Raw genomic sequence first — 25,302 nt, forward strand, 5'->3', positions numbered from 1 at the left:
GCAATATTTTTCACAGGCTTCCCCAAATTCCTTGTTTCATTAGTTGACTAAGAGTATCATTGCCTAAGCTGCAAGGGGTTGCAGCCATCTGCTGCCATTATTTTTATGCCACAGCAATTAATATCTTGTCTAAGTAGCTGACATACAGTAGTTTCAGTTGTTAACTGCATTTATAATGATCTCTGCCATGTTTTTTAAAAAATGCTTTGCTATTGTAGTGTATGCAGTTCCAGCATACAAGAACTGTCAGCACAGCAGGAGGCGCGGGGCTGGACAGCTCCAGGCTATAACCGCATTTGGCGGGAAAGCCTGGTTTAAACAGGTTTGACAGCCCTGGGCTATAGACAGACCTGGCGGGAAGCCAGGGTTTAAAACGATTGGCTACCTGCACTGGCGGGAAGCCCAGGTTTGAAGTTATTGGTTGGCATTCACCTGGGCAGGTATAAAAGCACGCCAGGTAAACCCCTTGTAAGCTTGCGAGTCTTGACTTCAATAAAGAGTCCTTCACACCCACCTGAGTGTTCCTTTTATGTGTGACCACGCAGTCTTACAGCTATCATGTAGTATAACCACAGACAGATTTAAAGTGGGATTCAGGGTTTTTTTATATCTATATGGCAATATACAACATTGGGTTTATATGTGTCCTTTTCATAGGACAAAAGAATTAAGTACAGATCAGTATTTCTATATTGTAAACTATGTAGCTAGAAGGCTGTTTTCTACTTTATTTTTCCTGTTCTTATTATAACAAATAAAACCAAATGGGAAAATAAGCAAAACTACAGCAACTTTGTCATGTTACAACATAACTCTAAGGCAGAGGTCCCCAACCTTTTGAGCACCAGAGACCAGTGCCATGGAGAAGGATTTTTCCATGAACCAGGGTGTGTTTGGTTTGGAATACTGCCTGGATCCTGAGGTTGGAGCTTTGCTTATTTGTGTGGCCCGCTTGCTGGCATGCTGCAGACTGGTACCGGTCCATGGACCTGGGGTTAGGTACTCTTGCTCTAAGGCATTTATCTAAAAGACTTACTGTAGAAACTTTTTAAAAGTGTTCCAAGATCAGACTAGACTATTGACATGCTGATTATAAGTTTAAAGTGTTGTTTTAAAATATTTTTGGAATAACATAGCAAAAGGATGATTAATGTTGGTTTTAGAAAGGTTTAAAAGATTTAAAAGGTCAAATGAACTTGATTTGAGACTTTGAAGTTAATTAAAGTAATATTTCTTGTGGGAAATCATGTTTATATTTGGGAACAACTATTAAGACAACTTGAAGATTAGACACTAGAGTGCATTAGAAGAAATAAATGCATCAATGGTTTCTTTAAGAGAGATCTATGATGAATGTGCTCAGGAAATAATAAAGGTACCTACTATTATGGAAAAATGAGAAGGTGTTGCTGAAGAGGAACAAGTCCCATTGAATACAATTGAAATTAATTTGAATGTGGATTTAAAAATGATACTTTATAGGAAATAATGATCTTGTTGTTGTTAGTTGCGAAGTTGTGTCCGACCCCTCGCAACCCCATGGACAATGTTCCTCCAGGCCTTCCTGTCCTCTACCATCTTTTGAACTCCCTTTAAGCTCACACCTACTGCTTCAGTGACTCCATCCAGCCACCTCATTCTCTGTTGTCCCCTTCTCTTGCCCTCAACCTTTCCCAGCATTAGGCTCTTTCCAGTGAGTTCTTCCTTCTCATTAGATGGCCAAAGTATTTGAGTTTCAAATTCAGGATCTGACCTTCTAAAGAGCAGTCAGGGTTGATCTCCTCTAGGACTGACTGATTTGATCACCTTGCAGTCCAAGGGACTCGCAGGAGTCTTCTCCAGCACCATAGTTCAATGATCTACAAATGAAATAATGAGTAATTACTTAATAATTTTAAAAGATGCAGAAATATTTCAGAAAAGTGTTGTGAATAACTTCTCTTCAATGGATTTACAAAAGGAACTTGTTGAAGCTGTCAAAGATTTTGTGAGAAGAGACAGTGAGAATATGAACCATGATGTGGATATTACAAAACGAATATTCCATTTTATAGTGGAATTACAAAAGGGATTTTTAAAGACTCCAACAATTCAGAGAGAAGAGACAGAGTATAAGAAAGCAGATATTAGGGCTTTGAGGGAACTTTTTCCTTTTTTATATATTTTATATTTCATAGATTGCACTAGTTTTATCTATATAATATAATCTTCAATAAAATTGGTGCAAAGGTGTCGGCAGCATTTTTTGGGCTCTGATTTTCTAGTCCATTTTCTCCTCCATTTTTCAAGCATTTTTAAAGTTTTGGATCATTTTCCTGAAATAGTGTCAGCAATTTCTTTCAACACCATGTTGTACAAGTCATCTTTGCCTTTGGGGAAATACACCAGACTGTTTGTGTAGCATGCTCAAGGCTGACAGTGCCACCCGATGTTTCCTTTTACATGTGTATTCTCCATTGTATGCCTGCTCACTCTCTTATAATCCTTTCCTTTCCAATGAATGCAAAAATAATCATTAATTTCCTTCTTGCTAATTATCCTAGTGAACATTCTGAAGGGCAGAGGAGTGGACGGAAAGAGAAGCTAAAGTAAAACCATTAAGAGGCCAACAAAAACTGAAGGTGTGGCACAGTTTTGAGCCAGCTATTCTGTCACTGGAGTGAGCTTTCCAAAAGGCAGGGGAATGGGAAAACGGAAGTCATGTGATTCCCCACTTAGTGACTACTTCATTTAATGACAGAAATGCCAATTGTGGTCACTAAACATAGACTACCTGCATTGTTTGATCAGGTACTTGAATAGTAGTGGTAATTAGAATAATTTATTTCAGATACCTAACCTCCATGGTTCTATTTTTTGTTGATCAAGCAGATTAAATAATAAAACAGCAGTTTAAGGATTAGTGGATTTTGTAATGTTTTCCTCAAGAAGAAAGAATGATCTTTCAAGGATGGACAGCTGGAAGGGCAGACAGACAGACAAGCTACCTTATTAAGAATGTAAATACCTTCCATCTTGACTAAATAAAACAAGCTTGTAAGCCGCCCTGAGTCTTCGGAGAAGGGCGGGATATAAATAGAATTAAAATAAAAAAAAATAAAAAAATACAAATATACAGTGTACTGTCAAAAGAAACAAAAGTTATACAGTGTACTGCCAACAAAGAAATTCAAGAGACTCTTAACATGGTAAGAAGATTGCAAGGTTAATTAAAAAAAATCTTGTTCAACAATCAAAATAATTGAGGTAATACAGAGAGCCAAAGTATGAAGAATAATACTGAGAACAGACCAAAATTTGGGAAAATGCTGGTATAAACTGAAGTCATGGAAACCATAAATTCTTGATAACTTTTTTTCTTCTGGTCAAATCTTATATGCAGAAGCAATAGAGAATGCTGTTGAAACTCAGGTTGTGCTTCAAAGTTAGGTGTTTGCATTCCATGTTCAGAAAATGTAAAAAGTGCAATTCTGCCTTTAAATTTGGGTTAAGTCTAAAAAGCTCTCCTTTTATATTCATTTTATGTTACATAGTTAAAATGTTTTTTTTAGTTGGAAGTTTGTTCATTTTCTGTTATGCCTGTTAATTAACATTATAACTATGCATGTTTGAGTCTGAGAGCTAGAAACTTGTTTTTAAATTGAATATTTTTTCCAAATAATACTGTATATAAAAAAATGATCTTTTATTGATTTAGCACTTAAAAACCAAATCAAGCTCAGTCTAATAAAAATCTTCGACCAGGATGAATAGTTAAGTGTATCTATCTAAAAATCAGATCACCTATCTAGTGTACAGTATATACTATTAAAACTCTTGTTGTCATTACCTTCAACTGGATAAAATGGTACATCATAGGAAAACAATTTGTCCCTCAAATGGACAGAATGCATCCAAAGTCAGGATTTCATGACTCCCAACGAAATGAAATGTGGGAAAATTGTGGTTGTTTTAGTGTTCTGTCTGCTGCTGCCCTGCTGGGTTGTTGCTTTAATCACATGATCCTCATTTTCAACATTCTGTGACAATTTCCCAGCCAGTCTCGCAATCCCCACTCCCTCCCCAGCAACAGCCATTTTGCTGTCTGTTGGAAAAGGAAGAGAAAGGAGGCAACAGGAAGGGAAGGCAAAGCTACCAGGAAAGATTTAAAAATGTGTTATTGTAGTTGATTGCACAGTTAGCAAGACATTTATATAATGGATTTAGCATTTTTATGCATATCCACCTATATCCACTTAACCAAGTCCTTCCCAAGGACCTGGGATAAGTATATGTTGTTTGATGGTGGTGAATGTATTGTTGCAGATTGTAAGCTTTTCCAAGTAAAGCTGTCTTTTGCAATTGACTGGTAATGATTTTGTCAGTGCTAATGGAATTCAGGTGGTGCTTCTGTTGTTCTGGGATTATAATAATAATTATAATATAATAGTAGAGTTGGAAGGGACCTTTGAGGTCTTCTAGTCCAACCCTTTGCTCAGGCAGCAAACTCTATACCATTTCAGACAAATGGTTGTCCAGTTTCTTCTTTAAAACTTCTAGTTTTGGAGCATTCACAACTTCTGGAGGCAGGTTGTTCCACTGATTAATTGTTCTAATTGTCAGGAAGCTTCTCCTTAGTTCTAGGTTGCTTCTCTCCTTGATTAGTTTCCATCCATTGCTTCTCTGTACTCTTTCTAGAGGCTCAACATCTTTTTTACATCTGGTGACCAAAACTGAATGCAGTATTCCAAGTGTGGCCTTATCAAGGCATTATAAAGTAGTATTAATACTTCACATGATCTTGATTCTATCTCTCTGTTAATGCAGCCTAGCACTGTGTTGGGTTTTGGGGCAGTTGCAGCACACTGCTGGCTCATATTTAGGTGATTGTCCAGTAGGACTCTGAGATCCCTCTCACAATTACTACTATTGAACAATGTACCACCTATATTTTACCTGTGCGTTTGAGGTTTTTCTTGCCTAAATGTAGAACCTTACTTTTTTCACTACTGAATTTCATTTTGTTAGATAGCGCCCAATGTTCAATTCTGTCAAGATTCTTCTGTAGCTTAAGCCTACACACAAAATATCTATTACTATTAGTACAATATTTGCTTTCTTTTACCATTTTCTTTGCAGATCTTAATATTTTGTGATTTTCTCCAGTTCTTTCTCTTCTATTTTGCTATCTCCAGACACTGCAACATTCAATATCAAGACTTTTTTGTCTTTCTTATGAACAATTGTTAAGTCTAGGGTATCATGTGGCACTGCTTGTCTGCTTGAATTCTACAGTCCCAGAGCACTTTAACTTTGTTATTTTCTATCACTTTGTCTATTTTGTGATCCTACTAGTTCTTGCTTGTAGGCAATTGGTATTTCTTGCAGATATTCCAATGCGCCATTGTGTTATTTGGCCATGCTGTTGTTTGTAATCAGTATGTGAGTTTTTCTTGCAGAAGCTGACTAGGTGGTCCACTGTTTCTTCAGCTTCTTTTCAAAGGTGGCATTTACTTGTCTGCCCTTGTCTCAATTTTGGCTTTTTATGCATTTGTTCTGAAGGCTTGGTTTTGTACAGACAGAATTAGTCCCTCAAAAGTCTTCAACTTTTCTGCTATTAGTCGTTGCCAGGTCCTACTGTTATCTGCTTTGCCTGCTTGCCTGCTTGCTTGCTTGCTTGCTTGCTTGCTTATTTATTTATTTATTTATTTATTTATTTATTTATTTATTTATTTATTTATTTATTATATAATACTTTGTCTTGGCATGACTTTTTTATTCTTCAATCTGTCTTTCTTATAGGCTAATGGCAAGGAGTTTCTTTGGTATTCAGTGAACCTTCATGGTATACTAGCTTTAGTGCATCTTTTTCACTGTCCTTTAGATATTCTTCCAATGCCTTTTTTCATTTTTAACAGTCTGGTATACTTCCAACATGCCACACCCACATATATTCTTTGGTAAATGGAGTCTATCAGCATTGTTGTGTGCCTCATGATTCATTATCATTTATCTGGTCTTCTTATCCGGGATTTTTAGTTCTGCTTGAGTCCAGTTCCAGGTCTGTATCTAGTGATTGAAATTTCCCAGGTGTTAATTGCCTTGATGGTATTTCCACCACTGAGTTTGGATTTTAAGATCATCTTCACTCTCATGAAGTATTCAATTCTAACCTTTTCTTCAGTGTGCTTGATGTTGGCAGCTTGAAGGATGTCCAGGAATTGGTAGTGATTTCATCCAGACTCTTGATGCTATTTCCCTAAGGCATTTTGATTCCTTCGGTGTTCACCATTTTTCTCCTTGGTGGTGATGGTAGCACATTTGTCCAGTCCAAATTTCATTGCAATATCTTGGCTGTATATATGGATAGTGTTGAGCAATGATTCTTTCATATAGTATATTTCCATTCAGCTTCAGACTGTCTAGAGGTAAAGGAGGTGGGATAGCATGACAGATATTTTGATACTTGATAGCCTTATCCTCACTCTTGATATTAACCTCTCCCAGTCTATCACCATTGATAGACTAGGTCTTCAGTTATGCCATTGATCTTTGCACAAAGTTTCTGATGTGTCTAGTGACTCCTATAATTTCTAGGCACTTGATTATCCAGATTATGTGGAACAGAGTTGAATGCCTTCTTGTAATCAGTCCAAACTCTTCTGAATCCAAACTTCCATTCTCAAGCCCAATGTGCTGGTATCCCTCCATACAGAAGAAGTTTCTCTGGCCCAGCACAAGAATTCCCTTCTGTACACAGAGAGGAGCCACTTGCCCTCCAGTGGCACAGAGTTCTTTCCCTACTTCTGTGGTCACTTAGCAACTGCAAGTGGGAAGGCTGGGATTGCAATCATTGAGCAAGGCAACTCCCCCCACCATTGTTAATGACTGCAATGACTTATGACCAAAATTATTGACCCAGTTGTGGTTGTAAGTTGGGGAACACCTGTTCTTCTGATTCTGGATGATGATCTTTCCATCAAAAAACTGCTTCATTCTTTTCAAATATACTTTTCTTGTTGAATTTGATTTGTAATAGCAGATAATTATTTCTTTGTTTTCAATCTTTGTAAATTTGCAATGGGTACACAACTTTTCTTCCAATACTCCTGCAACTGCTGGCCCTGATTGCTTAGCCAACAGTGACCACACCACTTAGCAACAGCAGTTGTGGTCATCCCAGTTGCAGTTGTTAGGTGAAGACCTCATACTTTCTCTATCCTATCATGCTCCCCACTTCAACTCCCTCACGTATCCCTCCCTCTAATTCCTTCCCTTTTAGCCACCTGTACTCTGTTGCCTATACTTGTCACCCCCAGCTGACCTTCACCAGCTTCTTCCTCCTACTGTTGATGAAGAACGGCTGGCCAAGGTAGTTGCAAGCTACCAAGCACCAGAAGTTTGATCATATGACCACAGGGCAGTACAACGGCCATAAATTTGAGGACTGGCTGCAACTATCATTCATTCAGCACTGCTGCAACTTTGAAGTTTGATGAATAAATAGTTGTTAAGCAAGGACTACCTGTATTCAAATATAAAATGACACCACGGTGTAAGGGATGGAGAATAGGTATTCTTCCAATAATATAATATCTTTTTTTCATAAAAATATTTCTGTTGGCCTTCAGTTAATTTCCTTCTTGCTTGGCATGTAAGTCAGAGAACTTTAAATATCTTTAAAAACCAATGAGTCTTCCAGACCAAAATCAATATATAAAATTTGTGTTAGGAAGGAAACTGCTATACATAAAGCCACATCATTTAAATTAATGTTATATTTTGAGGCCCATATTTCCAACCATTAAATGAATCCAGCAAATTCAAAGTCAGTAAATTCCAGAAAATATGCAAAGGTGTCTCTTATACAGCAAGTACTATTCTGTTAAAATAATCATAAATTATTGTATGATGTGATTTACAGATGTCAGAATGTTTGATTGATTTTTGTTTATTTCGTACTCCAGCTCCTTACTCCACAGTTACCTGTAATTATGAACATTTGATATATTATAGCTCAGCGTCAGGCCCACATTGCCTGTGGGACAAATGGATGCTATTGTCGATAGAAGGAGTTGAATCTCTCTTTTTGTGATAAAACGGAATAAGATTGGACATTAATTGTTGACCCCCTCCCTGCATCCCACCAGTCAGCTTCCTCATTGCACAATTAAATTAACCGGGATTAACACAGAATATTAATATGATTTTTAAAAAAGAAAAGTTCTTTTAGATGAAACATTTGTGTGTATGCTTTTTCTTGTCCTTTACTTTTTCAATTCAGTGTATTCCTCACAGATGTATTTTAGCATATCTTTCTTCTCAGAATAATTTTGAAATGATAATTTCATAGGACAATTTGACAAGAATGAATGAATGAACCTTTATTGTCAAAGTACAACCATGTATACATTGAGATTGGCTGAGCCTCCCTTCGTGCCCCCACCCCCAACTTACAGTGACACAAACTCTCCATCTTATTACACCCTGTGAGCTAATTGCACAATGTACCGGCCTCGCAAGTCAATTATGCATAAAGTTTATATTATTAAGTTTATATTATATTATATTAAATTATTTCCCATTCAAAAGCCTAACAGCCCATGGATAAAAGCTGTTCTTCACCCTGTTAGTACGGCTGGCTATACTCCTATATCTCCTACCCGATGGTAGGAGAGTAAAGAGATACCGTCCAGGGTGTGAGTCATCCTGAGAATTTTCCTCACTCTTCCAAGGCAGCGAGCCCTGGCGATGTCATCCAGTGGTGTCAGGGGACAGCCCACAATGTCTTGTGCTGTGCTCACCACCCTCTGTAATACTTTCCTGTCCATGGCTGTCAGACCAGCATACCAAACCATAATACCATACGAGAGGACAAGTCGCATAATAAGTTTTGATTCTTGCATTAGTCAAGGATTGGATTAATTTATATGAGAATTCACAAAAAATCAAAACAGTCTTTTTCCTTATCAATTTGATGTGAATTATTTTGTTCACTTTAATTCCATCCCATTCTTTTTTCTCTACAGGTTAACAGTGAAAATGTAGTCAAGGTTGGCCACAGGCAGGTGGTGAACATGATCCGGCAAGGAGGCAATCACTTAGTTCTTAAAGTTGTCACAGTAACCAGAAATCTAGATCCAGATGACACAGCCAGAAAGAAAGGTACTGTCTTTTCATTATTTTAATTGTTTCAGGTGCTTCTTCATAAAAGAATCTGGTATGCCATTCCATTTTCTGATATTCAGGTAATTGTTAACTAAAGGAAAAGAATGAATGTCCACATTCAAAAATGCAAGGATTCTTTTAAGATAAGTTTCCAATGGTATGGACACTGGGACTTCTGGTGCTATCGGTGCTCCTGAAGTGCCTCTGTATTCGTATGTGAAATAATTGGGTGGAGGAGACTAATTTTATAATTGATTATTATCCTCCTGCAATGTGCTGTTACATTCTACATGAATGAAACAATTTACACACATTGCCAGGGTTGCTATGAAATTGTTCCACAAGGAAGTAATTCCAGCACTAAGTATCTTTCTGAGAGATAAAGGAGAGTTATACATTTATGTCTGAATCCAATTAGGTTTTGCTATAATCTGTCAAAAGCATGTGCTAATCTATTTTCATGTACATGATTCTCTACGTTAATGGCCATTCCTATTGTTGGGCAAAATGTGGTAGCATATTTTCTAGGGATCATGAAAGAGGGATAATTGTTAGCTATTTGATTTGTTATAAATAATAAATCACAATCCTTCAAGATGTTTCTGACCTGGAAAATTGTGATTGATTGATTCAATCATGAAATATACTTTTAATTTTTATATATTCAGATTTTTAATCAATAATAACCATATTAAAACAATTATTTTATGGTAAATAAAGGCACTATGTATTTTTGATGTCTTTTTCTTATTAATACATCTAACTTGCAACTGTCCCATTGCTGTGAAATACACATGCATGTTACCATCTTTATATGGCATTTGCTTTTATGGTTTTATGTCTCCAATCAGTAACTCAACATGTTTTAAATCATGCACATACATTTATCAAGAATAACTAATCCTGGTAATAAATCAAAAATTGATTATTGGGAGTTTCTATTTAATGAAAGTATGATATAATTGTATGTAGTAATAGAGATAATCATAAAATAATATGAAGAATGAACTGGAAATGACATGTTTCATGCTAGAATAAAGTTGGAGTTCTTATGTAGTGCTGTCTTCCAATGTTGTTTATTAATTGATTATGGAGATAGCAGTATTAAAAACAACAGCATCTCCATATTAATTTATATTATTTTTTGCCTAGGTGTTGGCACTTTGCCTGCTTTTCTAAGACTTTTCCATTTTCAGTTCTCAAAGTTAGTGGTGACAGTAATTTGTATAAGGAAATCCTGCAGCCAACTGCCATGCATTTTGGCCATTGAATGTTGGTTAGTGCCTTTTAGTTATTTGTTCCCTTTTCAATGTGGTTTATAATTTATTGATCTGTATTTATGTTACAAATATACCTGATCAGAATTATAGTTCACTATCTACTTTTTGGAGCAGGATTAAATGGAGGAATGAAAGTACATGATTCATAAATCTCTTTATTTTTCCATATAATTTCCAGTTTTATATATGTGAGCTTCAATAACATAGCAAAACCTTCTTATGATAACCCAATTTTGCCCTCAGCATGCTATGCTTATGATGATTCATTTATGCATTTTTATCTCATGATTCTAGAATAGTATACAACTGTGACTTCAACATAGCAAATGTATTGTTTAAAAACTCAAGTACCATACAGTTTTTGTATAGCCAGAAAGTAATACTCTTGTTTCGAACACTGTTGTATCTAAGAGATCTTTCATTGAGCAAAATTAGTATCCATGTGTTATATTTCTACCTGTGAAGATTTCTGTATGCATCTCATAAGTATTGGTAGAGATCAGACAACTTTATCTTTTGGGCACTGGGGCAAGCAATTTAATTATCATTTAAATAGTAATGTAATTTTGGATTGAATCTGAACAATGTATTCTGAAATGTTTTTACTTATTATCTATATCCTTCTGTTTAATGCAAAGCCCCACCACCTCCAAAACGGGCTCCAACCACTGCACTGACCTTGCGGTCTAAGTCAATGACCTCAGAGCTTGAAGAGCTTGGTAAGAAAGTGTTTTTAAAGAGCATGCTGCAATAATGGAGATGTAAAGCCAATGTTATACCGTTTGAAAGTGAACTGCACCTTGTACCGAACATTGGTTTGCAATGATTACATAGGAATGTTGCATTTCTGGAGGCTCCATGTTTGCATGATGAGCATGAAAAATCCTACCTTGTTTCCAGCTCTGCAAGAGAATGTATTTATCCTTTACGTGCTTCATTGATTTAACATTAAATAAAACTGTAGTTTATTTTATTGTATTTTTGATTAATCAGTTCATCTAATATTGTTTTATTTTAAATTTCTGTGGCCTCTCATTAGTGGATAAAGGTAAGCTGTTAGTGCTTGTTTTAAAAAGCTGACCAAAAAAACCTGTACCTTTTGCTCCCGTTGGGGTTCTCTGCAATTAGTGGATAGAAACAGATTTCTGCTCTGAGATCCCCTCTATCAGCAGTTCAAAGCCCATTTATGCACAAATTTAACAGGAAATTATCAATGTTATCATCTCTGACAGATACATTTATTTGCTTGTAAGGTAGAAAAAGGGAAATTGCTTTATGAGGGTTTTTTTTTTTGTAGCCTTTCCCCCTCTGCTGATCGTTTAATAACTGACAAAGAAAGAAAATCCATTAAGTAAAGGAAAGGATCCTTCCAGAAATGCAGCATCTGCACACTTTCTATCATTATTTTTCTGGATCTGAACCAATCATAACTGCTTATTTATTGCTAAACTTTTGAGGAATTTGTATTAACAAGAAAAAGTATTTTCCAGTTTTTAATAATTGCATGGTAATTGATTTAGTTATCCTAATTATGAAATACAATGAAAGTTATTGAGAAGTTGGTTGATTCCTAATAACCTCCTTCATAATCTTATTTATTTTATTTATTAAATTAATATGCCACTCAACTCACAGTTTGAAAGTCTTGATCTCTCTTACCAGCCAAATACTTGGAAAAAATAACATAATCTTTTAATATGAACATACATAAATAAAACAGGTGCAGTTTTTAATCATCACAATTAATTATAAAGAAGTTATATGTAAATCTCTGTATTAAAAAAAGCTTTTTGTATTTAATTATATTCAAACAAAACTAAAAAGTTCAATTGAAAATATTTCAGGGATTTGTCAAATATAAAACTACTAGGTGTACAACATTTTCTATGAATTTATTTTCTTTACTATAAAATTTATTAACATTTTCTTCACAGAAGCACCATTCTTATGCTACAAAAGGGAAAAAATATTATTGGTTTTTAATTTAGTTTTGGATCTGGATTTTTTAACCTATTTGAGGAAAATAAGGGAATCTCTATGTACGTGCTAGTGTTGATGTGTTTTAATTTTGTCAACATCAAGGTTCCTGATTATTGAGAATATTGTTTAATTATCCTTCTCAAGAGTTGGTAACATAGCATACCCTCTTTTCATTCATTATGATCATTTTATTTTAATTATTTATTTGCATCCAGCATTTTTATTATTTTTACAAATAACTCAAGGTGGCGAACATATCCAAGACAACTTCCTCCTCCTATTTTCCCCACAACAACGATCCTGTGAGGGGAATTGGGCTGAGAATGTGTGACTGACCCAAAGTCACCCAGTCGGCTTTCATGCCTAAGGGAGGATTAGAACTCACAATCTCCCCCTTTCTTTCCTGGTGCCTTAAACACTAGACTGAACTGTGATGTAACTCCCATCAGCTTGCTTGTTTGTACCTTCTGTGAATGCCACTCGCCATCCCTATACTTTCTTCATACATTGTTTTCCATCAAATTTGTACAATCTATAGCAATCCCCTCTCCCTGTTTTGCTATATGTTGAAATCTTCCAATATTCTTCAATATGGATCATTGTAGATGATCTATCTATAGTATTTTGAGGCTTTCTGGGAGGATAAAATGAGTTTAATATAAAGATGCAAACTGGATTGAGGAAAATAGTTCATTGTTTTTCAAAGACTAAGTAGTATAGAATGTGAAGATTTATAAAGGTAACTCTAACCACTGCACTTATTGCTACTTCAAATGGATCAGTCTGATTCAAATCAACTTATTTTTCCTATATAAAGTCAACTAAGACTTTTAAGATTTTTTTTGTTACATATTATTTTTTGAAAAATCTAGCATTGAATACTTTTCTTAAGATAAAGCAATACAAAAATAACCATTGTCATATAAAAGAACGGTCTTTATATACAAAAGATGCTTCAGTGTGATAAAATCTTGTCTTATTGTTTCTAGTTTTAAATCTAGTTTTGTTTTATTCAAAATTCAGTAGAAGTGCACAGGTTTGAAGTGAATAAAGGTACTGTCAGCCTTACCAGGTAGACCAGACAGGAAATATGAGCTGATAAGCTAACTCTACTTTCCTGTAAAACTACATTAACAGAAACTTGCAAGTCTTAAAATCTTACAATTCTCTCACCAATTTCCATTCTCTTTATAACCCAAGAAATAAGGAGGGTATCTTCTAAACTTCTTGCCTCACCCATTATCTAGCTGCAGGCTATGCTGTTTCTTATTTGACCATCTCTAGACAACTTTTCTTTGTTCTCATCTCCCAAGTTGTTTCCCACATATCATTAAAACTACTTATCCACTTCAAATTCAACTAATTGCAAGTGAGAAAGTTTTATTGATATGTAGGCACTTTACAGTATGGAATTTAGGTACTTCTTATTGAGCTGTAGAAGAATACACAAAATGTACACTGTTCATGTGCATCTGCCAATAGCGCTAAATACATTAGAACTACCAGATATTTTTAAAAATGGAATGAGTTAAACATTTCCGCATTTCTTTGCTGCTACTTAATGGTTCTGTACATTTTTGTAACCCAGATCTGATAGCACTAAAATGTAGTCTGGATTACTTATCTGCAGTAAAGAATTTGAATGTATACATGCAACATACAATCCTGTGCACACTTACTTGCTACTTTGTATGTATCACTAAAGCAAGTTGAGTATATTTCTGAGAAAATGTACATGTGTATGTAGGTGTATGTTTAATAAATAAATGCTATAGGAGCAATCGGTGCTGTTTAGTAGACCACCTCCTGTTCTTAAGAGACCTTCGCCTTGCATAGCAAAGGGAATTGAAAATTGCATCCTGTTCATTCAAATGGATGTTTCCTAATTTCCCTTAAAGCACAGCACTATTAATTGTAGAGTTGATTTTGCATAAGGTTCATGTTCTGATCTATATGTTTTCTAAGAAGCTTTCAGGACTTTGTTGCTTTGAAAGTTTATCTGTTTGTATGTCAATTAATGGAATATGTTAAAACACAATGAAATGTATGCTAACTACCTGTAGTAAATTCCCAAGTTCAGAATAACAACAACAAAACAACAACAACAACAACAACAACAACAATAATAATAATAATAATAATAATAATAATAATAATAATAATAATAATAATATGAAAATAAGATGATTGCAATTGAAGAAAAATGCTCTTTTATCAGAGAGATTGGCTTTTATTTTTTATCTTCTTCAATTAGCATAGCTACACCCTAATGTAATTAATAAAGATCATTTAATCAAAATAGTATGCTTTCTTAAGTAAACTATTGTAAATAAATATTTTATATCTTACTATTTTTAAAAAAATGCTTAAGAAAATAAGTTAACTTTTTCCATCTTAGAATATCTGTCTGTTGTCAATGAATTATCTACACAGATTGGTCATTTTCTACCCTGTGGAAATGCTAGAAATTAGATTAGGTGCAAAGCATTTGCTTATGATATGTTATTTCCAATGTATTCCTGTTATGCTTCTTTTAAAACATTATTTTCCCTCCCGTTCTCTTTTTATTTCATCTAAAACTGGTTCAAATATGCCACAGGTTTGAGGAGTAATTTATTCTTGTGTAAATAATAGGACATAATAGCACAAATAACTTTGTAGGTATTAATGAAAGAACTTCAGGTAATTCTGTGTGAAACCATGAACATGTGCTGAGATTTTATCAGTCATGTTGCTAGTTTTTTAGAGTAGATATCTGCCTCCAGTTGTCGTGTGGCATCCCAATGCTGGATTATATGGGAGCCTCTTATTCTGTTAAGTTTTTGTATTCTCAATGTTTATTAGACACCCTCAATTTCATTCATAAATCATTTTAACATTTGCAGAAAAGTAATCAGGAATCGATAATCAGAAGGTTACAGTTCATTTCTTTTTAAATTCTAAGTATTTTGAGAATGTCTTTTTCAAATTGCATTTCCCCCCCAAAAAACATCCCATCTATGCTGTTTAACTTTTGAAATGAGATATTGATTTTAGAAATAGCCAACATATGTCACTTTTTAATGCAAACACTGCCTCTTAAATACAGTTCATCCAGTACTAGGAGTGCCTAATGCTCAATGTTGGTACTTAAGCCTTAGCATTTATTAGAAGACTATTCTCTTCAGATTTTGATTTATTTTCATTCCCTTTCTATTTCCAAGCTTCAGTACGGAAGAAGAAGGGTAAGGGGAAGCATTTTTGTCTCTTTATTTTTTTAATTTTTTTCCTGCATCATCTTATACTAAAGCAGAATACACAGTTGTCAGTGGTTCAAATTATCAGTCACAAAATAATAAATCAGTATGGTTTTAGTCATTTAGAAAATGGTTTGCAAAGGTATAAAATAATTATATCCCTTGAGAAATCTTGTTTGACATAAATGATCCCATGTTTTTTTTTCTTTTGCCTTGCCTCCTTCATCCCAACTCTCTTTCCCTTTATATGTTTGAGACCGTTTCTGGTTGTTCCCCAGTCATTACCACAAGGTTACTGTGCTAACTGGCAACTAATTAGGACTGTTTCATACATAATATTCTTCTTAGAAACGGGAGCCTCCTTGCATGGAAAAATATGCACACACGTGTTGTGTTGTTTGTCTCTTCTACTGTGTATTTGGAACCTGCTGCACTTCAGAAGGTGTGCAACAGAGTCAAAACAGACTCTGGGAAAATGATCACCTCCATCATTTTTTCCTACACTACGGTTCCCTTCATGTTGGCATGTCATGTGTGAAGCAGCCCTATGAGAAACAGTGGCAAGTAACAGGAGTTTGGTGTAGTCCTGCATCACTTATTTAACTTGCCTGCTTAATGGCCAGTTATTATTCACAGAACCACACTGCCTCTGTCTCAAAAAAATAGGCACCTCACACACACTTTGAGACTATACCTGGAGTACTGCTGCTCTGCATAATTTCAGGTTTAATGTAGCATATTCCACACTGTCCCGTGTGCATGGAATGCTGTCCCTTTAACTAATCCATAAGGTCACAACTCTCCTCTCCTTTATCTCCTTGAGACCCACCTCTGCTGCAAAGCATACTAGTTTATTGTGCAACTTGCAATAACCGATTACTAAATGAAAGGACTAATGGGGATTAATGGACATTTGGTAGTAAGATTAAATGTATGCACATAAAGTTTGCATATATTTAGTTGCATCCTGTTTCTTCCCTAGCTTTTTTATGTCACCTGTTTTCTTCATGGCAGGGTACTTGAGTTTGGTATATGTGATTACACAGCACATTGCTAATCCTTTATGTATCATAAAGATGAAATACATTACAGACCAGTGGCATATACATTACAAACTTGTTTATAATACTAGTGTCTTAACAACAGTAATTGAAATGACTGAAATAAGATTTGCTTAATTTTGCTTTCATTATTTACATTAATATTTTGCCAGTACATTCACCTTCTGTGTTGATCCTCGGCCAAAAGTTCCAAATTCAGTATTTCCTTAGTATAGTGGCATTCCAATTTGTCTACCAAAACTATCTGTGTAGCTACAAAAGCCCTTGACTAGCTGAGAGCTCCTAAGAAGTTTGACTGTGTACTGGAATTGAATTGAATTATCCAGTACGTATAATGTGCGCCTGCTTATTCTTCTTTTCCTGAAGAAAACGTAGATCCTATTGATATTCAAGGTTAATATTTGACCATATAGGCTCAGACTTATTTCACGTGTGTAGCATTCACTACATATATGAAGTTTAACCTTAGAACGTCTGCTTTGAAAGATGCATATAAAAATCAATTGCTCATACTAAGAATGAATAAATTCACTGTTCTTTGTGCAACCGTATTTTAAAAAACAGGTGTGCCCTATGATATATCAAAGAAGCTTTTCATGTACTTTATGTAGAGACTGTTCCATTCAGTTCAATAGCAGGCATAGCTTTATTGGCATCCATTCTCCACACTGAAATTTCCATGGTATTGAGAGGGTTAATTCATTCAGTGAACTTTGTGCCTCTGAATTGCAGCTCCTTACATAGAGTAGAGCTACCAGATAAGGACTATGATTTGGTCAATAATATTTTTATTGGAAAATTAAAGCCATAAAACATTAAAATATAGCACACAATTTTGCATTGCTTTTAACTTTTTTTTGCACCTTATACAACTTCTGTAATAACTTCTCAATGTTCATACTTTCTTTGATGAACTCAGAAATATACTATTAGCTTTGGAAATAAGTACCTGTTATCTAAAAATAGTTTCCTCATGAATAATAACTATATTTAGAAAAAAATAATTATTATAAGTCTAACAATATTTAGAAAAAATAATTTAGAATTCACACATCATCAATACTTCTGTATTGCAGCGACCTTTTATACAAGCCACAACTAAGTGAAATGAGTAAGTCAGATTCTCCAGGGTCATGCTAAAAATGCTGGAAAAGGAGCAATGTAACATAAATATAAAGCAAAACATTTTGATATAATTGATATAAAACATTTGTGTATGTTGTGTATCTCCAGTAATTCAAGAAGAATAAATTGCATATTATTGTTTACTGTATATAATGTGTGAACAGCTGTGCCCTGCTTCAGAAATGATAATACCATTGCAAGTTTTGTATACATGTACGGGTACGTAGTGTGCTAACTGTTAAAACTAGTGCACAGACCCAACTGACATACATGAAAGTGAGCGTGTGGATAAAGTAACTATACAGAAATGAATGGGGAATTCTATGCTCATATCCGAGTAAATAATCTTACAAGTGTAGCAGTGTAGCAACTATATATTTGTGAAATTATGAACAAATTCCAAATAAATTAAGTAATTTAATTATTTACTGATAGTAACATTAATGTGAATAGATTGTTTAAAAATATTATTAATTAATATTATTTTTAAAACACAAAACAATAAAATAAAATAACCACCTGACTGATTTAAAAATATTAATTCCTAAAATAAACCAGAGCACACATTATTTCAATAGATCCCTGATTTTAGCCATAGAACTGTTTATTTTCTGCATAGTTAAGTAGTTTAATTATTTATATTTTGTTTTCTGAAGTCACTTCATCAGCACCAGACTTTATTCTACCAGGTAATTTACTTTATTCGATAATACTTCAACACTTCAGTTAAATATTGGAAATAAAAAATCTTACTGTGTCACTTCTATATTGAATAAAGTTCGTAAATCATAAGTCTTCTCAAAATGATATGTGACACAAGTACATGTCATTAATTTATTGACTTTTATGAAGTTCTAAATTGATATATACACACTTGTAGACTTGAAGTAGGAATTATTAGCCTATTTCACATTAGAAATATTTCTATTTTTGTTGATCTTGCCCTTGAAATTACAAATATTAATTCAATCAAAGATGCAGCAATCTAGAGTGTGGGGTTTTTTTTAAAGAAAAAAATTGCTATGTGTCATCCAAAAGAGATAACGTTTATAGCCTATTCCTTTTTCAATGTCAATTTCTTTTTCTTTTTCTTCAAGAAAACGTTTGAATTTTTTTAAAAAAAAAATTAAGTCAAAACAAATGCTATCTTTGAATTTTTAATGAAACTGGGACTCAGACGTGGCACTGTAGAGGCCCTGAATAAACTGTATAATATAGCCCTTGTTATTTCATCATTATGGAACTGTTAACAACACAACTATAATACAACCAGCTAAACCAGACATCTTCAATTATATGGATAATTTTGGAAGATATTTTGAACAGAAGTCTTCAAGCCATCATAATATTGTCTAATGGAAGATACCAATAAATATTTTTGAAGCTAAAAAGTCTAACATGGAATTTCTGAAAGATATTTGTGTAAGTGTTCATTGGTTGAAACAAAATAATCAACCTTCAATTAAAATTGTATTATTTAATTAAATTATAGTATTTATTTAATATTCTTGTAGATAAGCAGTTAGGCTACTATCTTCTGACCTCATTTTTAATTTTTTTGTTTTTCTTACTAGGTAAATGGTGAATTTATTAGTTATGCAGTGAATGTATTTTACTCTTTTTAACATATAGAAAAATAATGTAACAAAAGAAAATGTTATATCACCAGGGCTTCCTAGAGAGGCATGTGATATTTCTAGCTTTTGCTGCTCTTGACCATAATAAAGGTTAAACCATGAAAACCCAACATTGATTAAATAACTGTCTAAAGTTAAAGCTCTCTTTTAAACCAAATGCCCATCTAGCTCTCTTTCTGATTTCACTGGGTAGTAAGATTTTCAAATCTATCCAGATACTTTTTGGGAGAATTCCTTGTTCTGTTCAAAGAAATAATTGTCAAATGCTGAGTATCATTAAAACAGCGACATCCAGTGCCATTTTCAGAAACATTTCTCAGTTTCTTAGCAGTTATAAATGCACACCATGTGTGAACAAAACATTCATATGGTTTTAACATATAATTCACCCCAATACATAAAGTACTTAGTTGTCTTTCTTCACTACAGAAAAATAATTGAGGGTGATTTTCCAGTCCTGGTGAAAAAAGCATTGCAGGAAATGAACAATGGAATCATAAATACTCATGAGGATCACAGTTCTATGACTACTCTACATAGCGGTACTTTACTGAGCAAAAACTCTTGAACTGCTTCACAAAAAGGAGTAAGTCAATTGATGCAATGGATTCATTAAGATTTTCCAGGTATAAAGATTTCTATGGAATGTCTTTTCAAAGCTTTTAATCTCTTTGTGTCTTTCAGATTCCATGGTACATTGTGGTCTAGCTGCTGCCACGCTGTAAAATTCACTATGAGTCATTTTTCATTAGAATTCATTTTTTTCTTCAGTTGTTAACTATTCCATGTTCTTTTCTGATGGAATTTATAAAATAAATGCTTTTAGGAAACTTGTGGCTTGTTTTTATTTCCCATGGTATCGTGCCAAATTTACTGGTGTTTTTTTTGAAAAGTGATCTGTATTTTTAAATTTCATCTCTTTCAACTCCCAACAAAAATTCAGCCAATCTTAATTTCAGAATGGAAAAGCATTTTTTTTCTTTTGAGCCTAAAAGGATATGGTTAAATTTAAAAAGCAATTCGAATAATATTTCTTGTATTCCAGGAATAATGCTGTTAAAAATATTTCTATTCCCCTTAATGGACATTTAAGAAGGGTTTGAGAGGATTGTATGTGAATAATGTCTTTTTTTTTCATCAGAATAGAAGCAACAGGAAATATTAGTAGTTATTTCCAAAAAGTAGATGAGTTTATATTTAGCCATCAAAGGAGCTGCTAAAAAGGGATAAATTACTGTTTTGAGTTTCATTATTATTGTTAAATCTTATGTAGAACTAGTTTATTAAAAAGATTCATATACACATCCTCCCCTAATCCATTGTAGATTTTTAATGATAAGATTTTTAACTAATATGTGATATTTGTACATTGGCATAACATTAAATTTAAAAAGTACCCTGATAACTGTTAGTATGCAGATCTTCAAAATAATTCATGTGATATTCTAGAAATTCTAGTGGAAGACTACAGGATTAAAACATATGTTATTTTGATATTAGGATTTAGCTTCCATATACAATATATTTCTATACTATGCTATGATATAAAATTCATATATAGTTTCTTCTTTTAAACTCAAGGTACAATTTGGATGTTATGGTATCCTCTCAGCAACCTGGGTTGGACAAGCTGAAAGATGTCAAAAATTTCCTTGACTTCAGGGCTGTTCCACAATTTGCTTAGCTGCACATCAAAACTGAGTAGAGCTTTGTGAAATTGTGCCTTGAGCATTTGCAGTTCTTAAGGCATCCATTTACACCTGAACCCTCTTTAAAACTTAAAAAGTACAAAAAAAGAATCAACATTTTTGACTTTACCCATTTTAAGGGGACGATTGGAAACCACCAAAGAAATGCTAACATGTGTGACCCTTGGGACTCACTTTTTGATGGCTGTTCTAGGTGGTCACATAATTGATAAGGTATTGCTAACAGTGTTGTAATACATCTCCATTCATCATACTAAATGTATTTTTACCAAATATAGTTTAGAATGTAAAGCATGGTGCTTTTTTTTTACAAATGTAAGAAATGTATACAATATAGCTGGTTTGTCAACTTACACATCATCTGTAATCATAATAATGCAAGCCATAATCTGCAAAATATATTTAGACATTACACCAAGTCATTTATTAACTTTATTAGTCTTGAATTTTGAATAATGATGGTTGAGCCATCATTACTTGAAGTAGATGCTAGTAGATCAGTACTTTGTGGCTTGGGTAGGCAGAACAAAATCCTAACTATGATTTATCTAATTTACACAACATGCTAAATTTTAATACCACAAACTATTATTTATAGTGCAAGCTCCGGCTATACTTTCTATTATAATAGTTCAAATATTATTCCAAGCCATATATTAAGTGGATTTTAATTTTGTGTGATGTCTGATTCTAGCTTTAAATTTGTTTTGATTCTACAAGATTATTCACCTACTCATAAATATTCTTAATTTATTGACTATATTTTACAAAGAAAGGACTCATTTATTCACGAATTTCTCTTACTATCTTTCAAATTGCATGGACCTATGTGCAGAAGTGCACCTGGACACATGTATGCCTTTCTCTATGCCTTAAAATGTGTCCTAGAGATACCCTCAATATATTGAATCAACAGTTGGAGAAAACATGGGGGTGGGGGCAGAAAGCAACTTGTCATTGGTGTTCATTTCCCTCTTCACACACAGTTAGATGCACTCAGAATCATAACATCCTACTAAATAAATATGCAAAGAATGGTTTTTTAAAAAATTTAATTAAAAATAAACATTGTCTCTTTTTATCATCTTACATTCAGATCATAGGGGCACAGTTATAGCATCTGTTTGCAACTTTTTAAAGTAGCCATGTCTTTTCCTAAGAGAGCAGGCATGTGTTCACCAGGGGAAAAAAAGCAGCTGTTGTAAGGAGTGGCTGTATTGAGATACTACAAAGAGCTTCATAATTAAATCCAAAACTCTATACAGCACATGTGCATATAGATACACACTGCATTTACATCAAATAATTATTGACTAAACATAACTGAGTATATTTAATTAATAAATCTCTAAAATGCAACATGTGATTTTAAATTAATAAATATTTAAAACATAAGTAATATACCAAGAGGATAATTAAACTAGTATATCATAATTTTTTTGAAAACTTTAAATTTGGTGAAACTTATATCAAGAAATCATGAATCACTGGGCTACATGCTGCCATTACTAAAATAAGTGAGGGTTAAATTTTTCAGATTTAACTGAGGCAGGTAAATATATGATCTCATTTCTTCTTCCATTCTTTGTTCCCCTTTTTCATACTGAACCTCTTGAAGTATGCAACTATCCCTACATACTGTTTTCCAAAGTCTAAGGACAATTAAATCAATGTTTTCAGAGTCAGATACGCAAAAATGTTAAGATGAGTTTTACTTTAAATGTAATTCATTACATTATTAATAGCATGTGAGTTTTGAGTTATATACTGTCTTTAAATTTAGATTATCACAGGTGCATATTTAATAATAGTAGACATGTTTATTTTGCATTAATGAATTAGGAAACACATACTAATGAAACAATTGCTGTGAATTTTATGGCATGAGACTTCATGTCTAGAAATTACTTATATAATTTCTCACTGCAGACATATTTTACACTACTGATGGTGGTTTTCTAATGTCTGTATATGTGCAAACATAAATCCTAACACGTACAGATTCATAGGCCAGCATGTGAAATCACATCCCCTCCCAAGGTTTATGTTTACATGGTTCTTATCATACAGCATTTGAAAGCAACCACATGCAGAAGGAACAATATTTGCAAAACTACCCCCAATTGTGTATTGTATCTGCCAGAAGTCATCATATAAAGGTGCAATGTAAATTGCACCCAATTTTGTATTAATTATTTTGTTGGTAGTTTTTATCTGTATCTGTCTTAGGTTTTCAAAACCTTCTGCCATATCTGGAGCATCTTGAATAGTGTAAGAAGAAGGGGCATGATGCTCAAATACAGAGCAAGAAACTGGGTCTTCAAGACAATCCTCAAGTGTACTACTACGGCTGTTGCATTGCTAGCTGTATTTATTGTATCCAAAGAACTTTCCATGTATCTCGCAGCAAGAAGATCAAACCTACTTCTACAATCCCGATGTTCATATGGGGGGAAAGGGAAGAATATATAAGGAAAAGAAAGCAATCCAATAGAGATGAAAAATCTGGTGGGATCTCAAAAGGAGGGACTCTGAGAGCAGCGCATCTCAGGGGAGGGATCAGCTGCCAATACAAGTGGCAGGTAAGACTCAAGATGGGCATAAGAGTCTACTATTCTCAGTGAAACCTATTAGGTTTTCTTTTAAACTAAAGCCTCTAATTATTGTAAAAATGTACTTTGGAGTCTACTGTATCTACAGACTTTCTACAGCTAGGTTGTCTGTGCTAATTTTTTGTGTGAATTTTAAATCATAAATAAATTATACACAGTGTCCTGCATTTACTTAGAAACTCAGGGGGAAAAAAGACTATTCTGATAATGACTTCTGTGATGCAAGGAGCCAGCAGTATTCCAACACCCATGATTCTACCCATGCAACTATGGAGGTGGTGTAGTCCTGACTTCTGGCAGCATTTGACAGACATTTTAGCCAAAACCGAGTCCTTTCATAGGGAAGGAGAATAATCAACACATGCACATAAGATATGTCAAGGTTGTCACTCTTTTTACCAGACGCTTATGACTCTTGAAGCCGAGAATCTTGAGATGCAATCTTTCTGAACAATATTCCCAAGTATAAATCCAATTGTTTATGTCATTATAGAAAAGAAAAGGGCATCTGATCAGGTAGAAGAAGGAACAGTCTTAACATGCCCTTATAGAGTAATTTATTGTTATATAATCTGAACACTCCAGATTTTGTTTTGTTTTATTTTTACATTAAACACAACATCAGATGAAAAATAGTGAATAAGGAGTCCAAGTTGTCAGATCTTTGGCCCATCCTTTTCCCCCCTTTACCTATTCCCAATCTACTTCATATACTTCTGTATAGTTAAGCATTCTGAAATGTATGTTGAGATAAACTGAAACTAAGGAACGTTTATGAGTTTATCAGATCTTTAGGAATCGGGTATCCAGATGCTGATTCATTATTATATGTCTAAAACAGGCTCTCGAGATAGAAACACTGCGAAAATATATTGAGGCAGAGTGCAGATATATTCAGCTGCTGATTTTTTAACTATAGTTAAAAGGGATTGATCATGGACTTATAAACTCTATCCTCTCTTTCCTTTTGTCTCAGGCATGGTAATTTTCTTTTACCCCTTTGTCAGCTTTAAGCATGTTTTATCATTTCACTTGGTTTTGTTTGCTTTTTTCTAATGTTTATGATTTTAATTCATTTTAAAGGTCTATGTTTTGTTGGCAGTTGGTATCTATGTACCTTTTTAATAGAAAGTACTTTTTATATAGAAAGTAAACTGTTCTAAACTCTGTTCCCTATGGAATGTGAATTTAAAAAATAATGATTATGTGCAGTGATTATCTGCAGTGCTATTAACCATGGCTGTAAAATAGGTTATTAAAATTAGTTTTAATTGGGTTTGGAAGTTGAGTCTATTTGACAGTGAAGTTCTTTAGCTTTAGCCATGGTGATCTATTTGCAGATATATCAATAAACCATGCATAGATTGACAAAGTAAGAGAGGAGGTTGAAGAGGCTCATATGCCTATACATTGTTCCTTATTTGTTAACTATAGTTAAGGCATCAGTAGTGTTGAATCTGCACTAAACATGAATGATCACTTCAGCATACTCTCTACATGCCACATAATGTGTTG

General features: G+C 33.9%; 1 protein-coding gene across 5 annotated transcripts in view; it reads left to right on the forward strand.

Moving 5' to 3' along the window:
* Window positions 1-25,302, forward strand: part of SHANK2 (SH3 and multiple ankyrin repeat domains 2) — a 394,189-nt gene that overhangs the window by 329,279 nt on the left and 39,608 nt on the right. For 4 of the 5 annotated variants that reach the window (XM_083374122.1, XM_083374125.1, XM_083374124.1 and 1 more), the window contains 2 exons: window positions 9,009-9,144; window positions 11,066-11,146. In XM_083374122.1, the coding sequence (XP_083230248.1) occupies window positions 9,009-9,144; window positions 11,066-11,146 (217 nt within the window). The remainder of the gene's footprint in view (window positions 1-9,008; window positions 9,145-11,065; window positions 11,147-25,302) is intronic. The other variant, XM_083374126.1, reaches the window with a different exon arrangement.

The sequence above is a fragment of the Vipera ursinii genome, assembly GCF_947247035.1.
Source record: "Vipera ursinii genome assembly, chromosome: 1".
Classification (NCBI taxonomy): domain Eukaryota; kingdom Metazoa; phylum Chordata; class Lepidosauria; order Squamata; family Viperidae; genus Vipera; species Vipera ursinii.